The sequence below is a fragment of the Gopherus evgoodei genome, chromosome 2, assembly GCF_007399415.2.
Source record: "Gopherus evgoodei ecotype Sinaloan lineage chromosome 2, rGopEvg1_v1.p, whole genome shotgun sequence".
NCBI lineage: Eukaryota > Metazoa > Chordata > Testudines > Testudinidae > Gopherus > Gopherus evgoodei.
In genome coordinates this window covers 180,773,310-180,790,539 of record NC_044323.1, presented here as the reverse complement: position 1 = coordinate 180,790,539, position 17,230 = coordinate 180,773,310, and the positions used below count along the sequence as shown (strand labels likewise).

Sequence of the window (17,230 nt, the reverse complement as noted above, 5' to 3'; positions counted from 1 at the left end):
AGAGAATGCTCTCAGGTGGGTATTTTATAGCTAAGGTCCACAAAAAGTAACACGATTATTGGAAACAGTATTTGCTGTAAAAATATTACATTTAAAGCAGTTTACATGCAGATTGTTCATTCAGTTTTTTGTTCTGTTAGTACATACCGGAGTGCTAGTTTAGTATTGTGTTGGTTTCAGCCGCTAGGGGCTAGAAGTCTAAAAACATATATCAGCATTACTTTAGGAATGCAATCTAAGATCAGGAAAAGCTGGTGAGGGGAAGTATCAAGTTACTAGTGGGGGACTGGCCACACAAATGAGATGAGGCAATGTTGTTCGGACTGTGACTATGCTAATGTTTATGGTGAGTATGTTCAGTGTGAAGCCAATATTTTCAGCATCTGGAGCAGACTCAGTGCTGATACAATGTTGTGCTGCCTTCTCCTGACAGACCTGACTGCTTACTGAGCATTATACAACTTACCTGATTTCAGATTGTGTCACGTAAGCAAATGTTAGTACATACAAATGTCAGGCTGAAGTTCACAAATCTCTAGAAAGGGAGTGGGATCTTTCTTTGCCTCCCCATAACTTCCTGATGCATAACTACACCAGTCCCCTCCCTATCTAGTGCTCCTTTCTGAGCAGCTGGTAGCAGTGGCCTGTGATCTCTTTGAGGCATCAAAGGGCAACTGGCTGACTCCCTCCCATGCACAGAGCCTTCCGGTGGTGGCCCGCTGCACCAGTATAATGCAATAGCATTAATACCTAGCCCTTATGGAGCTCAGAAGAGTTTTTCTTGACCCTGATATTGCAGAAAGGGGAGTGTAGTAGCCTGAAGGCTAGGAGGAGCAAAGCAAAGACTCATGATGAGGAGAATTTGCCAGACCTTGGAGATCCGAGGATGGGAGGGAGGGAGTCAGTTGTCCTCTCTCCTTGACTACGGTGGTGTCCGTAGGCCACTGTTCACTCGCACCAGAAAGCAGGACTAGATTAGATAGGGATCCAGAATCTATTAGGGATAAGGAAGAATCTTTAAAAATACCCCCACCCCCCGATTCCCACTTGCTAGTTCTCAATGGAGAAGAGTCTCAAAGTTGTTTTTAAGTTCTCAAGATAGCTACAAAATCAGCTGTTTTTGCAGCTATATGCCTTCAAATGAATCTAGTTTGTAGAAACAGCAAAGAACAAATATTTGACACCACAAACACGTAAGCCATCTTCTAACATTAAACACTGATGATCAGTGGTGCAAATACGGCGGTATGGTCCAGTACATCGTACTGGTAAGACATTTATAGCTGGTATGACGTACTAGAAAGATGGAGGAGGAGCCCCACCCCCGCCCTGCTCCTTGCCTTTCCACGGAGCTGCATTTCCTCCATCTGTACAGCAGCCCCGTTGGAGAACAGGGCTGGGGGTAGTATAGCAGCCACGCCGGAGGAGCTGCCAGTGTTCTGCTCCTTTCCCCACTGGGAACCGCAGCGGGGAATGAAGCAGAATGCCAGCAGCTCCTCTGGCGCAGCTGCTGTACAGCCCCCAACCCCACCCCCAGTCCTTCCATGCAGCCGCGTCTCCTGAATCCTTCTGCCTGGGGTCTATACAGCAGAAGTCTCCAGCGCAGCAGGAGGAGAACAGAGCTCCCCCTCTCCCTCCCCCTCTGGTAACGTGAGAAGGATGTGTATCATGGGAAGGGAAAGGGGAGAGCGCGGGGCCCAAGGCGGGGAGGAGTCATGTGTGGGGTCACGTGTCTCCCCCTTTGTGTCCCTCCCATGAGTACAGTGTGCCGGCAAGAAATGACTTCTACTTGCACCACTGCTGATGATCTTCCTAAATGTACAGCTTTTACATAGTCATGTGCTCCAATGATCTGATGGCTTTGCACCTTTTATTTTCCAGCATTATTTAAATGCTAAGACTGCTGCTAAACTTGCTTTTCCTAAGTTTTTGAGTGACAACCCTATTAACAACCAGATAAGCCATCTCCTTGCCTTAGTAGCTGTTAGATGACTTTGAAAGCTTTTACAACATAAAGCAAATGGAAAGTAAATGGAGAGAAATGCAATTTGCTCAAAAAAGTATTAGTTATTTGATCTAACCTTTCAAAAATTGGCACTTTCGATAGCACAGGTGTATATGATTAGATTATGAAGCATGTTAACTTGGACATAGACTATTGAGGGGAGATATGACTAAAATAAATCTCAGAAGACTTAGCTGTTCAGTCTAGATAAGAGTATAGGAGTTTATTTCAGTGTATCCCTCTTTCTTGGTTCAAGAAAACAGATTGGAAAACATTCAAGAATGTGGCTTATGTATGTGTGTGAGAGCACGTGAGTTGGATTACCAGTTTTCCTAGTCTGAGTTGAGTGTGAAATAAAACAAGAGAAGTTCTTCTCAGAATATTTTGATACTTTTGCCTCCTCTCCTGATTGGAAACAGTAAGAGAAGCAAAGTAAAGGCTCCTAGGTGCTATCAATCAGTCAATCAGCAAGCAAGCAAGCATAGTTTTAAAGGGAGAGAAAAGTTCAGTCTCCACATCCATTCGGTCCCTGACCTCACTATTGAAACTGCCAACAAGAGTGACAATTAAAATGTTGGTTTAGAGGAAGAGGATGCTGGTCCCAGCAGCGGCTCCAGGTACCAGCGCTCCAAGCACGTGCCTGGGGCGGCAAGCAGCGGGGGTGTGCCCTGCCAGTCCCTGCGAGGGCAGCAGTCAGGCCGCCTTCAGCGGCTTGCCTGCGGGAGGTCCGCCGGTCCTGCGGATTTGGCAGCAATTCAACAGTGGGTATGCCGAATCCACGTGACTGGGGACCTCCCACAGACAAGCTGCTGAAGGCAGCCTGACTGCTGTGCTTCGGGCGGCAAAAAAGCTAGAGCCGCCCATGGCTGGTCCTCTGGAATGAGACTTTTAATATATCTCAGAACAGGCCCATTGACCAATCATTGAACAATAATGGCTACCAATTTGAGATGAATTAGAACAGACAGCCTAGAGGTGAACGTTAGCCTTTGTAACACCAAGAATAGACTATTGCAATGTGATTGATATGGAGCTACACACAGAGATGGCTCAGAAAGTGAAGCGAGTGCAGAATGCAGCTAATAACATTGAGTGGAGCATCATATCAAGATCATAGACCACCAGTACTTCATAGACTGTACTAGCTGGTTGTTAGTTTCCAGGTGGAATCCAAAGTGTCAGTTTTAACCATTAATGCTATTTGTGGGTTAGAACCATGCGGCCTAAGAGACTGCTTCTTTCCCTATGTGGCTATGAATCAGCTGGGCTACGTGAGGGGCTCTGGGATAGTTTCTCTTTGTCCCTCAGTGTCCCTTCGTGATGGGTGCAATATTTGCTGGGACCTGACATCAGTTTCCGCACAATACTCTTTGGCCTACTCCAGCCACACAAGTGAGCTTGGCTTTCCAGCCAAGCCTTCTTTAAAGCACTCAACCCCTTTTGGGGTAACAGAGTCACTTAGTTCAAAGCCAAACAAACATACAAAACAAAACATACAAAACAGTCCAGCGAGGCCCAGCCTTCAGCCCTCACATTCAGGCTCCTAGCTATAACAGCTTGCCTTCCCACTTAGAGACTGGATCCTTGGCTCTTCTCTAATCAGTTATCTAGGCTAGGCCAGGCCAGGCCTACCCTCTTTGCAAAGGCTCTAGCAAGCCATAGTCCTCTTACAATCCCTGGTCTGGGCCATAGGTGCTAGAACTAGGGGTCCTCCCATACCCCCTGGCTTGAAATGGTTTCCATTATATAAAGGGTTTACGGTTTGGTTCAATGGCTCTCAGTCAGCACCCCCACTATACAAATTGTTCCAGCACCCATGGTCTGAGCCAAGCTCCTTGCCCCACAGAGGAACAGCATATCTGCTCTCCTTTTCCAACAGCCCTCAATTTCTGGGCTTTCCTCATCTTAAATCTAACACTCAGAACAGATATAGTAGAGTGGGGATAACTGACCTCAAGGCTGCTCTTTAACCATTTCCTATCTGGTGTGGGGTTTACCCCTCACAGGCTCAAGATACAATCACCTTGATTTAAGTGATGGGTGGCTGCTGGCAAGACTTTCTCCTATATGGTTTCTTCATCTCTGTAATTTGCTCTAGTTCTTGGCCCACCAGAGCCCAACTCTGCTAAGTGTCCAGGCTCCTGCAAAAACTCATATACGCCCCCCTCCAAGTATGAGGAAGGGGGGTGGTTTGAAGAGTACATGTTGGACAAGGCTTGTTAGGTTTTTGAGGAGATGGGCAAGCCTGCATAACGTGTGCATTCAACTCGATTATATTGTAGATATTGTTAAATTATTTTGATATTGTTTCAAGATCATAAAATGCCTAGAAGAATGAATGAGCCCTTATTTGAAACTGAAAAACAAATAAACATACATAACCCAATATCAAATTTCCTATCCATCCCTCTTGCAGCCAATATCATGGTATCTGGGTATTTGTGTCCAGAGCCAAAGACACTATGGAGTCTATATTTTTTCTATTTTACAATGTGTAAGTAAATTTATGCTTCCTTTTAAGAATGAGGAAGACTCTTTCACAGCATTGAATCTCACAGTTTATCAATGTAATGGAAGCATGTGTCTCTTTCCTGCGTCCTACGATGAGTTAAAGCCTGCCACAAATGAAAGCTGATTGGCTGGACAAACCACACAGTACAAGATTTTTGACTTAAATTAGGTGTATCATGCTGCAGGCAATACAAACGATAGAATGAATGGAACGCACCTTCATTGAAAGGGGAATGGAGCAGATAACTTAGAAGGTCGTTTCCCATCTCTGCTTCATATGATCTCTCTGAAATCACAGGAAATATTTTTATCATCTTTGTTAGTGGTCTGGAAGTTGGAGCAAAAAGCACATTAATTCAATTTGTGGACTGCATTATGTACTAATGAGGCAGCCTCCTGCCTAATCCTATTGTCCATATCAATACTTAGTTAGCTATATAATGGAAGGAAAATGAAAAACAAAAAGAAATGAGAAGGAAGGAGCAAATTTGCTGGCTGAATGATCATTACCATTATTAGTCAAAATTACAGCTCTCTAGGATCCAATCTCACATTTTCAAGGCGTACCAAACAAATTATGATGATACATTAGATTAGATGTCATTGGACGGTGGGGGGTCATTAAAGGTAGGTGGAAAAACAATTTGATATATTACACTAATAAATACAGGACATTAATTAATTAGGCCTGCTACTATAATGGGTCTCAGTGTGGGTGCAAGGCTCTGCCCATACAGAGCTCCTGGCAGGATCACAATCTTAGTAACTAACAATAGTAAAATGTGTATTTAAATGAGAACTAACTGTCACAGGCCCGTTCAGTTGGCATTTTTCATTTTCTGTACAGAAATCTCTCCTATTAACTAGAAGATTTAATAAGGCACAATGTTACCCTATTTATTCTTGTATATGTAACCCACACATTTCCTGGTGAAGTGTCCTGTCCCACCTAGTGGCATTGAGACCACTTAGAAAGAGAGATGAATAAATTGGCTTAACAGGCATGTGGCTTTTAGCTCATGTAGCAGGGGTTTCATGCACTAAGCTCCACGGGTGCCAGGTTTGGTCCCACCTGCCGATGACCAGAGTCATTTGCAAAAAAATCTACTGTGACATTACACGTGAGTGGGGTGTGGCTGAAGCTTGAGAGATTATCTTATTTTTACTAAGTCTGAGTCTCAATGCCAGAAACATTTCATATTTTATGTTACTATTATGGGCCAAAATAAATGTTACATATTTTATCAACACTGATATTTATAGGCACCAAAATCCTAACGGTTTAAAAGAGTGCAGACATGAAGAACAAGTGGATAAATTAATACAGAGATGTTAATATCGCACTATTAAAATACTGACCAACAACTTCAGGCTTTAGTTGAAAGAATTTCTGACATTTTTAACCTTTAAATGAAAAATGTGTGTATACATGTGTGTGCACATGCACGCAGGGGGGAGAAAGAAATCTGTATTGATGACAGGAACTTAGGAATTGCCAGAACAGATCAGACTGAAAGTCCATCTTGTCCAATATATTGTCTTCAACACATGCAAGCACCAGATGCTGCCTAGCAAGATTTTAAAAATGTAGTATTTCATTTTAACTCAGCATTGATAATTAGAAATGTGGGCTTCTCCACTGCAATCCAGGACTAATTCATTCAATGTTGAGAAACCAATTGGGAGTTGAAAAAGCAGGAAAGCATGTATTTCTTTTCCAATCTAGGAATAAAAACAATGCGGGAGAAGATGAGATCTACCATTTCTAAACACTTGCTGGACATGGGAATAGATTTTCAAAGGTATTTAGGCACCTAAAGATGAAGATAGGCATCTTGTGACCATAGCAACCAGAAACAATCCACTAATTACAGTTAATGCTTCCTTTGTTTAATGATTCTATTAGCTTAAAATGCAAAGCATGTTTTGATTAACAACCTTTTTTCCCCCCACATACCCTGGAATTTAAGGTAGTTTTATGTAATTAATCAACAATTTTAAAAGGCTGCTTTTGTGCATTTTTAATGAATTCCAATTTTCTGCCAAAAACTTTTATCAAATCACCACTAAATTATCTTCATCTACAAAACAGGAAATGTGTCATTCACCATTTTCTAATATAATACTGTAGCAATTAAGGAGCTGAATAAATATGCTAACCTATATAATTGCTTAAATAAATATCTATCGATATAGCATATTCTGGTTAGCAAAAAGAAGTACAAAATTTAGTTTAAAGGCTGTATTTAGTTGCAAGCGGACACATTTTAATGGTTATACCAACCAATGAGAATTAAACTTTCTTTAGGAAAATAGCTAAAGTACAAATACAAACCGAGATTAAAATCAATTATTGAAATCAAGGTTTCTTGCTTACTGATTTATATCATGATTAAAATTGGTGATTTAAATCAAAGCACTGTGACTGAAGCACTTCTCCCTTGAAGCTACTTTGAAAGAAATATCATCTTAAAAGTTACAATGGATTATCAACAAAATAAGATATGACTAGCTAATAACAATAGATCAGTTACAAATTATCTGCACATTTTCTCTGACAATTATTTAATGTCATTTCAATTTTTAAAGGCAACTGAGCAGCTTCATCTTTGACATTTTTATACCTACTGCAGGTTCAGAATCTATTCTGTCCACCAGCACAGAGGTTACAGGAAGTTTCTGATGCAAGTTCCAATAAATAATCACAAATAATGTTTAGATAAAAAGTTCTGATTTGGTCTCTATGGGCTGCCAGGGGGATTTACAAAAGACACAAAGGGCAGTAAGGTGCCCAGCTCCCACTGAAAGTCAGCAGAAGTCGCACACCTACCTCCCATGTATACCTTTGAAAATCTCCCTCTGAAACCAACAAGCCACTGGACGTCTGCTTTCCAGAATATACTGTATATAATCCCTGCAGGCAACTTTTATGAAACTGAAGTGTGCAAGCACTGCTGGAATGCTTGACAGATGAAGTGGTGATAATGAACCACCCCCTTTTCCTGTGGCAAGGCACACAGCCTTCCTTGTCTGCTAGAGGAAAGAATGGAAATAAGACTTTGCCACTGTAATGCACTGGATAATTATACTTGTCAAGAAGGTTCATACTGTTTGAATGCTACTTGAAACTGAACTTGTATTTCTAGTTATTATCCTGATTTTTCTGGTGCCTCCAATATCAACTCTTTTAAACCACATCAGCCTGAAATGGCTCCAGGACTGAGTCCAGATGTGACTTTTTCATTGTTGTTGTGGAAAAAATCAGCCTGATTTTTCAAAACCACTATTGTGTGTGTGTAACTGCATGACCACAATGGAACCTATTCTGTGATTGTACTAATGATTGTGCACACCCAGATGGGTAGTGATCTCTGTACCTCTTTGCAGCGGTGTGCACATAAAGTGGGTACACAGTTGTACACTCACAATTAAAAAACAGGCTGAAACTGGTTTTAATGTTGCAGTCTCCCCATTTTTGGAGAGAAAAAATGAGGGGAAAAAAGTTTCAAAATGTTATTGATTGGGGTTTAGATGGCATGATGGGATGTATAGTGGAAGGAGAGAGATATGGACAGGAGAATTTTATAAGCTACCTATTCATCCCTACTTGGAAAAGATAGATGCAAGAAAAAAAGCTGATTACTCATGGAACACCCCAGCTATTCAGACAGAACATCAAACATAGATGAATGATTGTCTTGTACAGAGCTCCAACCGAGTTAGCAAAAGCTTGGTCAAAAGTGACATAGAGGAAATAAACCCTTCATCAAGGAACACCTGCTTTTTTAACCACTGAAAACGAGTTGGAGTGCACTTTGCCCTGGAAGACGACTTTACTGGAGTGGGTTGGTGGGAAGGTAAAAATCAGAGTTTTGAACATATTGGGGAACATATGTTGTAGCAAGGCCTGGATAATGATTAAGTAACATCATGACTTAATTTTGGAACTTTTGGGCCAGATCCTCACTTGGTATAAATTGGCTCATCCCTCTTGCCTTCAATGGAGCTGGACCTATTTACACCAGCTGAGGATGTCGCTGCTCCCTGCCATCCTCCTGTTTTCCAAAAATACTTGCTCCCTGATGCTGCTGAGTCATCCATGACTGGAACAAGGCTAGGGGTATTTTATTCTCAATACATCTCCATGCCACTTGACTGCTCATGCTGATCTTTTAAAAAGCCTTTAAAAGACACAGGCACAATGCACAAAAGCAGATGCCCTTTTCCATTACCAAAGCACCATCATATTTTCTTATACTATTCCACCTACGGAGGGATACATTTTCATTTCTTTTGGTGATTGCTTCATTTGAGTAGCAGAATGCTTTTTTTGTACTTCACAAAGAAGGTCTATTTTAATCAGCTATGTCTCAAGCTCCTCATTTGTGGCACAGCTTATTCTCACTAGGGTGTCAATCAAACTCTTGAATCCCAGTTAATACAATGCCCTGAGCAAATCTATTGGAGCTATTCAAAAAATGTTGACAATAACAAGCTTTCACACCGGGAAAAAGTTTGAAGATGAGTGAAAACTGCATCTCTCACGAATTCAATTGTTAAGTGCCATTAGTCATGATAAACAGTTCTTCTTCAGTCCTTTTATCTCTGGGTTCACACCTGAAATGCAGTCATAAAACTCCCTAAACTAATATGATCCCACTTTCCTGACTTGAGCTTCATTCGGATCAGAACTAAACTATGCCAACAAATACAAAGAAACATTTGATGCAGTATGCAGAGCTTATTGTTAAGAAATTCAACCCGAATTGAGGAATTGGTGTGCGCTCATCTTCACAAACAGGAAATGAAAAAAAAGCCATCTGAGCTATACAAAAGCATCTGCCACTGTAAAAGAAATTACTTTAAAGTATCCTAGGCACTACAGCAACTCCTTACTTCCATGGACTCTCTTCAGTAACCATCATCGAGTGCATACTGTCTTGTTCATTACTGTTTCCTGTGCTTGTTATGTGGGCCCATTTTAACCACTTATTATTCCTTTGTTGTTGTTAAGGAAGAATCTGAAGTGATGTCCACTATTTATTTTAATTTCTATATTTGTAGTTTTAAAATATTCAAAAATAAATTTTAAAGGGATAAATAGCTTTAGAAAAGTCTTATCTTGCTGGCTGGATCCTTTGGGTCAGACCTTCATCTTGGGTAGATCAAGCCCAGTGGAGCTATGGTGATGTGGCTCTTTGTCTTTAGCAGGTCATAAACAGTTGTTGAGAACACCATACTTATGTCTTAATTGCTCAAAAGACACCAACATTCCATTTTGGGTAAAGTTGTACCATTAAACAAATATCCATCACCTTGATTGATCGGTCCTTCAGCCCCCATATAGATTGCACTGATCACAACACGTCTTCCATTCTTCTCGTATCCTGGTCTTCCTTCTCCATGTGTGGTCATGTTTCGCTGCTGTACAACATTGCTCGTAGTACTGTTGATTTGAAGAGGCTGGCACATGTTGCCTTGTTGATTTTTCCTTGGAGAATATCCTTGATAGAACAGAATGCACACCAACCTGGTTACTTTCTTCACAAGAGTTCACTTTCCTGATTGTTAATGTTAATTAACAATAATGTTAATGGGCATGTTAATTTTTGGCCCAAATAAACATATTACTCAACTTCTTCTATTTGTTCTCCCTTGATTGTTATTTGGGCTTTTGGCAAAGTATCAGACCACATACATTTAGTTTTGTAGCGGTTAGTTTTCAGTCCAACTTGGCTGCTTTTTGTATTGAGTTCTCGCAGCATTTTCTGCAGTTTGATAGTATTTTTGGCGATCAACACAATATCATCCACGAATCTGAGATGGTTTAACTGCTTTCCGTTGATGTTGCTTCCACCCTTCAAATTCATATGCCTCATTACCATTTCGATGCAGGCTGTGAAGAGTTCCAGTGAAACTGTCTCTCCTTGTTTCATACCTTTGTTAACTGGGATGCGAAGAGGGGTATTAAATAAAGTTATATCTGTATTGCAGTCAGAATTTGCTTCCTTTAATAGTTTGATTTAGTTTGTGTTGATACCCTACTTTGAAAGAGCTTTCAACACTGCATTGATCTCTACACTGTCTAATGCTTTTTCATAGTTGATGAAGGCAATACATAAAGAGAATTCGTATTCCCTTGAGCATTCCAATAGCTGGTTTATAGTGAAAATATGGTCCATTGTGCTGAAATTCCTTTGAAAGTCTGCCTGCCCTCTCGGCTGATGCTCGTCCAGACTCTGTGAGAGTCAGTTTATTATTTTGGTGAACAGCTTGTAGACATGTGAGAACAGGCATATTGGACGATAGTTCTAAGATTTTCACAATCTCCCTTCTTGTACAGCAGAATAGTGTTGGACTCCTTCCAGCAAGATGGTATCTTCTGCATTTCCAAGTAATGGCTAAACCTCTGAGCAAACCTCCCAGAGGTCTTGGCCTCTAGATCTGCAGGCCTGTGCCAGCTGACTTGGGCTCACAGGGCTTGGGTAAGGGCAGGGCTGGCTCCAGCTTTTTTGCCGCCCCAGGCGGCAAAGAAAAAAAAAAGAGAGAGAGAAACTCAATTGAGCTGCCACTGAATTGCTGAAGAGGGAAGGAGTGAATGACCCGTTGCTGAATTGCTGCCGCAGACCCGGACGTGCCGCCCCAACAGTGGACGGACGTGCTGCCCCTTTCCATTGGCCACTCCAGGCACCTGCTTCCTTTGCTGATGCCTGGAGCCTGCCCTGGTTAAGGGGCTTTTTAATTGCGGTGTAGACAATTTAGCTCAAGCTGCAGCCCAAGCTCTAGGACTCTCTCACCTTGCAGGGTCCTAGAGCCTGGGCTGAAGGCTGACCCCAAAAGTCTAAACTGCAATTAATGAACAAATAAATAAATAATGCTTCGTAAAGGATGCTTCATTCTTTTTGAGTTAGTTTGTAATTCATACTTTATGTTGTTATCCTGTCACTCAGAATTTCATGTTGCACAGATGAAAGTCAAAGCAGGCAGCTGTACAGCAATTGTTCTTTTTTACTGCAATTATAATAAATGCTGCGAAGAAGAACATTGCTGATCAATAGTGGAGTGCTACTGCTCTCCCTAGCCATTGGGCTTATCTTTTCCTCTCTCCAAACAACAGGCTTAGCATACAAATGTGATACAATTCTCTGCTAGAAAAAATCATTCTGAAATATGTCACAGTAGAATTTTGGGGTCCTGAAATACAGTTATGCCATGTTGCTTGACAGCTTCCTGCAGCATATCAAAGAGGCAACCGTCTGACTGTAAAGCTCTGCAGTGATATATAGAGCTATTTTTTAACCATTAAACCAGTGAAAAATAGTAGCATTTCTAGGATTTCTAGTAGGTACTATTCATGAGTTCTCTGTTAGTTCTATATGATATTATTTATATCTATATGATATATTATGATAACCCATATATCAGTTAATGAAAGTATTTCTTTACTGCTCAGATTTAAAAACAAACAAGCAAATTCACCCCTTCCCCTACCCCCCTGTGACTTGCTGGGAGTAAAAGAGACTATCTCTAAAGATTGAAGGAAAAGATTTTCTATTAGGATGTGGCTATGGTACACTGTAGATATACTGAATTAACAATATATATTTATTTATAAGGTGCTCATATTTGAAGCCCACTAGGCTCCTAAAAAGTAGGTACAAGAATTAGAAAAAGGTAAGAATTTAATATGAACTGATCTCTTATGTTTTGTATAAAAATCTTGCCTTCCCCAAATGCACACAACTCAAGAAAACCTGACATCTTAGCTGTGATGTCCCTTTCGTATGACTTCAAAAAACAAGAGCGCTAAGAACACACTGACATTTTGTTGATGCCTTACCTGTCTATTATTCTTTGTCAGACTTGTCTATTTAGCACAATATTGAGATACCCTTAGTCAAGTGGAGTAACACCTTACCAGGAAACCTATGCCAATGTGGAGGTGAGGAAGCAGTTCATCCTCAATATCATTGCTCAGAGTCCAGCTAGGACACAGTCTGGGCACTTTGGGTATGTCTAAACTGCAATCAAAGGTCTAACTGCAGCATGTGAAGACATACCTGAGCTAGCTTTGACCTAGTTGGCTTGAATAATAATAGCCATGAAGCTGTGACAGCACCTGCCTAATACCCTGGGTATGTACTATAGAGGCTATCCTGTGCTGCCACAGCTTCATTTCTATTGTTATTTGAGTTAGCTGGACTGAAGCTAGCTCAGGTACATAACTGAGCTTAAACTCAGCATGTAATTAAATTAGTCCCTTTGGAATTGGTTCAATTACAGACTTAAGGTAAAGCAGACTAAGGAGAATAGATCTCTCCATCCAACTAATATTGCCAATTTGTGTAAATGGAAGTCTTTTTAATTGGCAAAATGTACTCACATTCTGATTTTTATCCTCTCTGCTGCTCCGCTAGCTTTTATTTTAGTCAAACAGAAAGGACAAAGTGTTTTCACCAAAGAGAGAGAAAGATTTGGATTAAGGAGGTAGGAGGAAGAGAGAAAAAAAGGTTTGCATTGCTTGTTAAGAACAGCACATAAAACCAAAATCACCACCATACTTTGCACTAATTAATACTCTTTGGAAATCTTAGGCTAGATGCCAGTAACAAGAGGACTTGTCTACATTGGCCAATGATACAAAAATAACAGTTAAAATTCCCACCATTGCCATCACTGATTCAACTTTGCATGTGATACACCGGTAAAAAACAAAAAACAAAAAACAAAAAAAAAAACAGCCTGGTGTCGGATCAACAATTGTGCTCCCACCTCTGATAGGGACTAGAGGAACAAAACTGGTGGCAGCAACAGTGAGAAAGCTTCTGCAAAACATGACAAGCATAGACAAGAATTTTGTGTGTGCAGATGCTGAACTAACCTCTCACCATAAGAGGTGGCTCCTCCAGGCTAGGATTGAAACATAATCAGCACAGAACTGCAGGCAAACATTTACCGCTGCTGTCTATGCTGTTATATCTAATCTATGGATAAATAAAGAGCTTAAATATCCAGAGCTGTCAAATTTGCATCTTTCATTAGCATGAAATTCACTTAAAAATACAACAGTTTACCATTAATGTTCTTTCAGGTTCCATTAAGACTGGGTTACAACTGTTTCCTTTATTGTAGGTTTCATAACATAATTCATATAGAAACCAAAGCTCCAGTATCTACATTAGCAGTGTCACAATAAGGTCAAAAAGTAGTTTACAACTCTTCCTTTTTTAGCGTTTTCAACTTGTAATAAGTATTCTATTAATATGAAAACTATTTGGGTGTGGAGGAAAAAGACTAGAGCTGTTGGAAACTTTTTAATTAAACATTTCTGTATCAAACTGTGCAGTTTCAGTGACACAAACTTTTCAAAAAGACAGACTGATTTGGACGGCAGTTTCAATGAGGCAGTTTCTCAGGTCCAGAGCGGACTTTCTGGAGAGCAAGTGTGCAAGCCTGCCTGACCATTTTGATTAGAATATGGATATTTTGACAAAATTTCAGTTTGTGGAAACATTGAAAGGTTTTAATTCAATTATGGAGGGAAAAGAAAAGTTTGAACCTCAAAAGTTGTCAGAGGGAATTGTCACCTTCCAGCCAGCTCTATAAAAGATCTTGGGTGAAATTTTGGCCCTACTGAAATCAATGTGAGTTTTGCCATTGACTTCAGTAGAACTAGAATTTCACCCCTTAGTTTGATACGCACAGACCCTGGTATTTTAAACTTTACTTGACAAAAGCAAGTAATATAAAGGAATCTAAGTACGTAATTATCTTTTACATTTTTTAAAGTTAGCTGTGTGCTGGTGAAAAGTAACAAATTGATGATGACTAAGTAATCCTTAGAACACGTGTAGCATGGGCAGTGGCAGTATATGGCTCTGATCCTGCAAAGACTTATGCATATGCTTAACTCTACATATATGAATAACCTCACGGACACCAAGGAAGAAAGATAATCTTGCGGCTAATGCAGCAGGATGGGATTCAGGATGTCTGACTTCAATTCCTGGTTCTGCCAGAGACTGCCTGCTAGAATTTGGGCTAATCACTTAGGCCCAGATATTTCAAGGTAGTAAAAAGTGTTGCTGCACTGTGTTTCAATACTTAACTGATGTAGGAGCCTAAATGTCATTTTCAAACGGAGTCTAGATACTTTAGAGTCAAAATCCTATTGAAAAGCTGAGCACAGGAATATCTAAATATCTTAAAAAATCTGGGCCCTGATCTCTGTGCTTCAGTTCCCCAACTATAAAATGGGAGTAACAGCACTTCTTTTTTCCCACCCTTTGTCTGTCTTGTCTACTTAGATTACAAGCTTTTGGGGGCAGGGACTGTTTTTTCCACTATATGTTCACTCAGAACCTAGCACAGTGGAGCTCTGCTCTTGGTTTGGGTATCTACATGCTACTGGAATGCCAATGATTAACAATGATAGTGCCAACTGTAATAGCGGTTTTCCACATAAGTTTCTGCCTTTGATGTCATGCCGCTATCTACATATATTGACCAGATTTAGCCATAAGGATATTTGTGCTCTGATTCTGGTATATCAAAACACAAGGAAAGGGAGCTAGTGCATATATACAATTTTCATACTTACACTATTTAAAACCCAAACTGGGTTAAGGAACAGTTATTATTTTTAAAATGAGCAGTAAGTATTTGACTAGAGAAATTGATTCTCCTAAAATGAGAAGCATCTCCAAAGATATTTTAATGAATGGGTTTAACTTCCACGATCCAGGGAGCCATTTGTTAACTGCCATGTCGCAAACTAACTCTTATAAAAGAATAGCTTGAAATTTTACTCCTGTGACATTTTCTAAAATTAAAGTATTTCTTCATGGCAAGAGCTTCTAGATATTAATGAACAGTTGAATAGCTAGCAATAAAATAATAATCTTTAGAAGACTTAGATTTGTCTCAATCTAACTTGTCATAAGGAACACTACCAAATGAAAAGCAATGTCCTAACATTATCTCCCTCCTTAGAGATTGATTTTAAGTGGATACAGTTGATTGGAAGTATTTTTAATGTTCACCATTTCAAATGTCCTTTCTAGGGTAGCAGTCTTCAACCTGTGGTCCATGAACCCTTGGGGGTTTGCAGACTATGTCTAAGATTTCCAGAAGTGTCCTCACCTCGATTTGAAAATTTTTAGGTGTCCGCAAATGAAAATGGTTGAAAGCTACTGTTCCAGGGCAACTTTTCTCTTTGCTTTATTTTCTGAGTTCTCACCTCAGACTCAACTCTTGGATGAGCAGCAATTAGATTGATTCTCTAAAACAAGAGTCCAGCATATTCATAATAATGCCAAAGGATAAATTTCATGGCCTAAGTGTAAAATAATACTATGGCTTCCAGCTGAAGATCTCAAAGCAGTTTCAAACATTAGTCAATTGCAACACTAGCACAAGATCCCTATGATGCATGTATTATCTTCATTTTTAAATGAGGGGATTAAATGACTGACTCATGATTGTAACAGCACAAGGAATAAAACCCAGGTCTCCTTATATGCTTTCATCCCTAGAAGAGATATGTATAATAAATCCTTCAGAATGTAGTTCCTAACTACTTGATTATTCATTCCTTTCTCTGTGACCTTGCCCTGGTAGTTGCAATCAGATCTGTCCCAAGGACAGAGCTACTTAGCTCTTACACTGATTTTGGGCCACATCTGTCCATCAATCCATTGCCCATGACCCTGTTTGTGGGCAACACACCTTTGTTATCCCTATGTGCATTACATTTCTGAAACCCACGGCAGAAGTCTTCTCTTCAGCATGCATGTTTGCTGACAGTGATGCAATCTCCTAAAAGTATGTGATGGCTGTGTGAAGATAGCCTTCAGGAAAAGGTACTAGGAGGAGGAGGACGACATCTTGAATAGCACCAGGACCTATTCTGAAAAGCAAGTGCCAGAATAAACTCAGGTCACTCCCTCTACAGCCAGCTAGTGTGTGACTCCAACTACATACACTGAATGCTTATGAATACATAAGCAGCTACATTCTGAACAACCTTCAACTGATGGAGCGCCCCTAAGGATAGCCCTAGTGAGTGAGAGAGAGAGAGAGAGAGAGAGAGAGAGAGAGAGAGAGAGAGAGAGAATTACAGTAACCAAACCTTGTGATCATGAGGACATGTGTTTCTGCTACAAGGTCAAAACAGGCTATGCATGGAGCATGATCAAGTTCCACAAACAAAAACAAAACACCTTTGTAGCTGGGTTAGCACATCTAACTTAATGAGATGTACAGAAATCATGAACTTGTCTTTTCAATACAACTAGACTCTTCTCCTAACATTTACTAACTGAACAGTGCCACATTTTCTCTGCAAAAACCTGGCAATGTTCCTACCTAATCTCCAGAGGATCTTCAACCGGATACAAACATAAGATAAAGAGAAATCATTGTAAGTGATGGAACCTGGATCCTGAAAATCACCATTGTTCTGAGAGATATTTATTGCCCTGCAGTGTGAATACGATTAAACAGCACAGATTCATATGAAAATACACTCCTTTCCTTTAGGAATCTTGAGGCTCTCAGACTGCAGAACCTTTACGGCTCAGCAAAGGCATTTATTGACAGAAGTGGCAAGCACTGTTAAAAAAAATTACAAATGGATTATTTGCCTCACTGTTTCACAGTGGAAAAGGGGACAGATGCCAGAAACAGATGTACAGTTCCCAGGAGAAGAAGAGA

General features: G+C 40.3%; 1 protein-coding gene across 7 annotated transcripts in view; it reads right to left on the bottom strand.

Moving 5' to 3' along the window:
* Positions 1 to 17,230, bottom strand: part of PHACTR1 (phosphatase and actin regulator 1) — a 483,984-nt gene that overhangs the window by 353,905 nt on the left and 112,849 nt on the right. For 5 of the 7 annotated variants that reach the window (XR_003999047.1, XR_003999046.1, XM_030552416.1 and 2 more), the window contains exon 4: positions 4,734 to 4,802. The exons of the other annotated variants lie outside the window; for them this stretch is intronic. Coding sequence is in view for 3 of the 5 variants with exons in the window: in XM_030552416.1 (XP_030408276.1) it covers positions 4,734 to 4,802 (69 nt within the window). In the remaining 2 variants the exon portion in view is untranslated. The remainder of the gene's footprint in view (positions 1 to 4,733; positions 4,803 to 17,230) is intronic. 7 annotated transcript variants of the gene reach the window in all.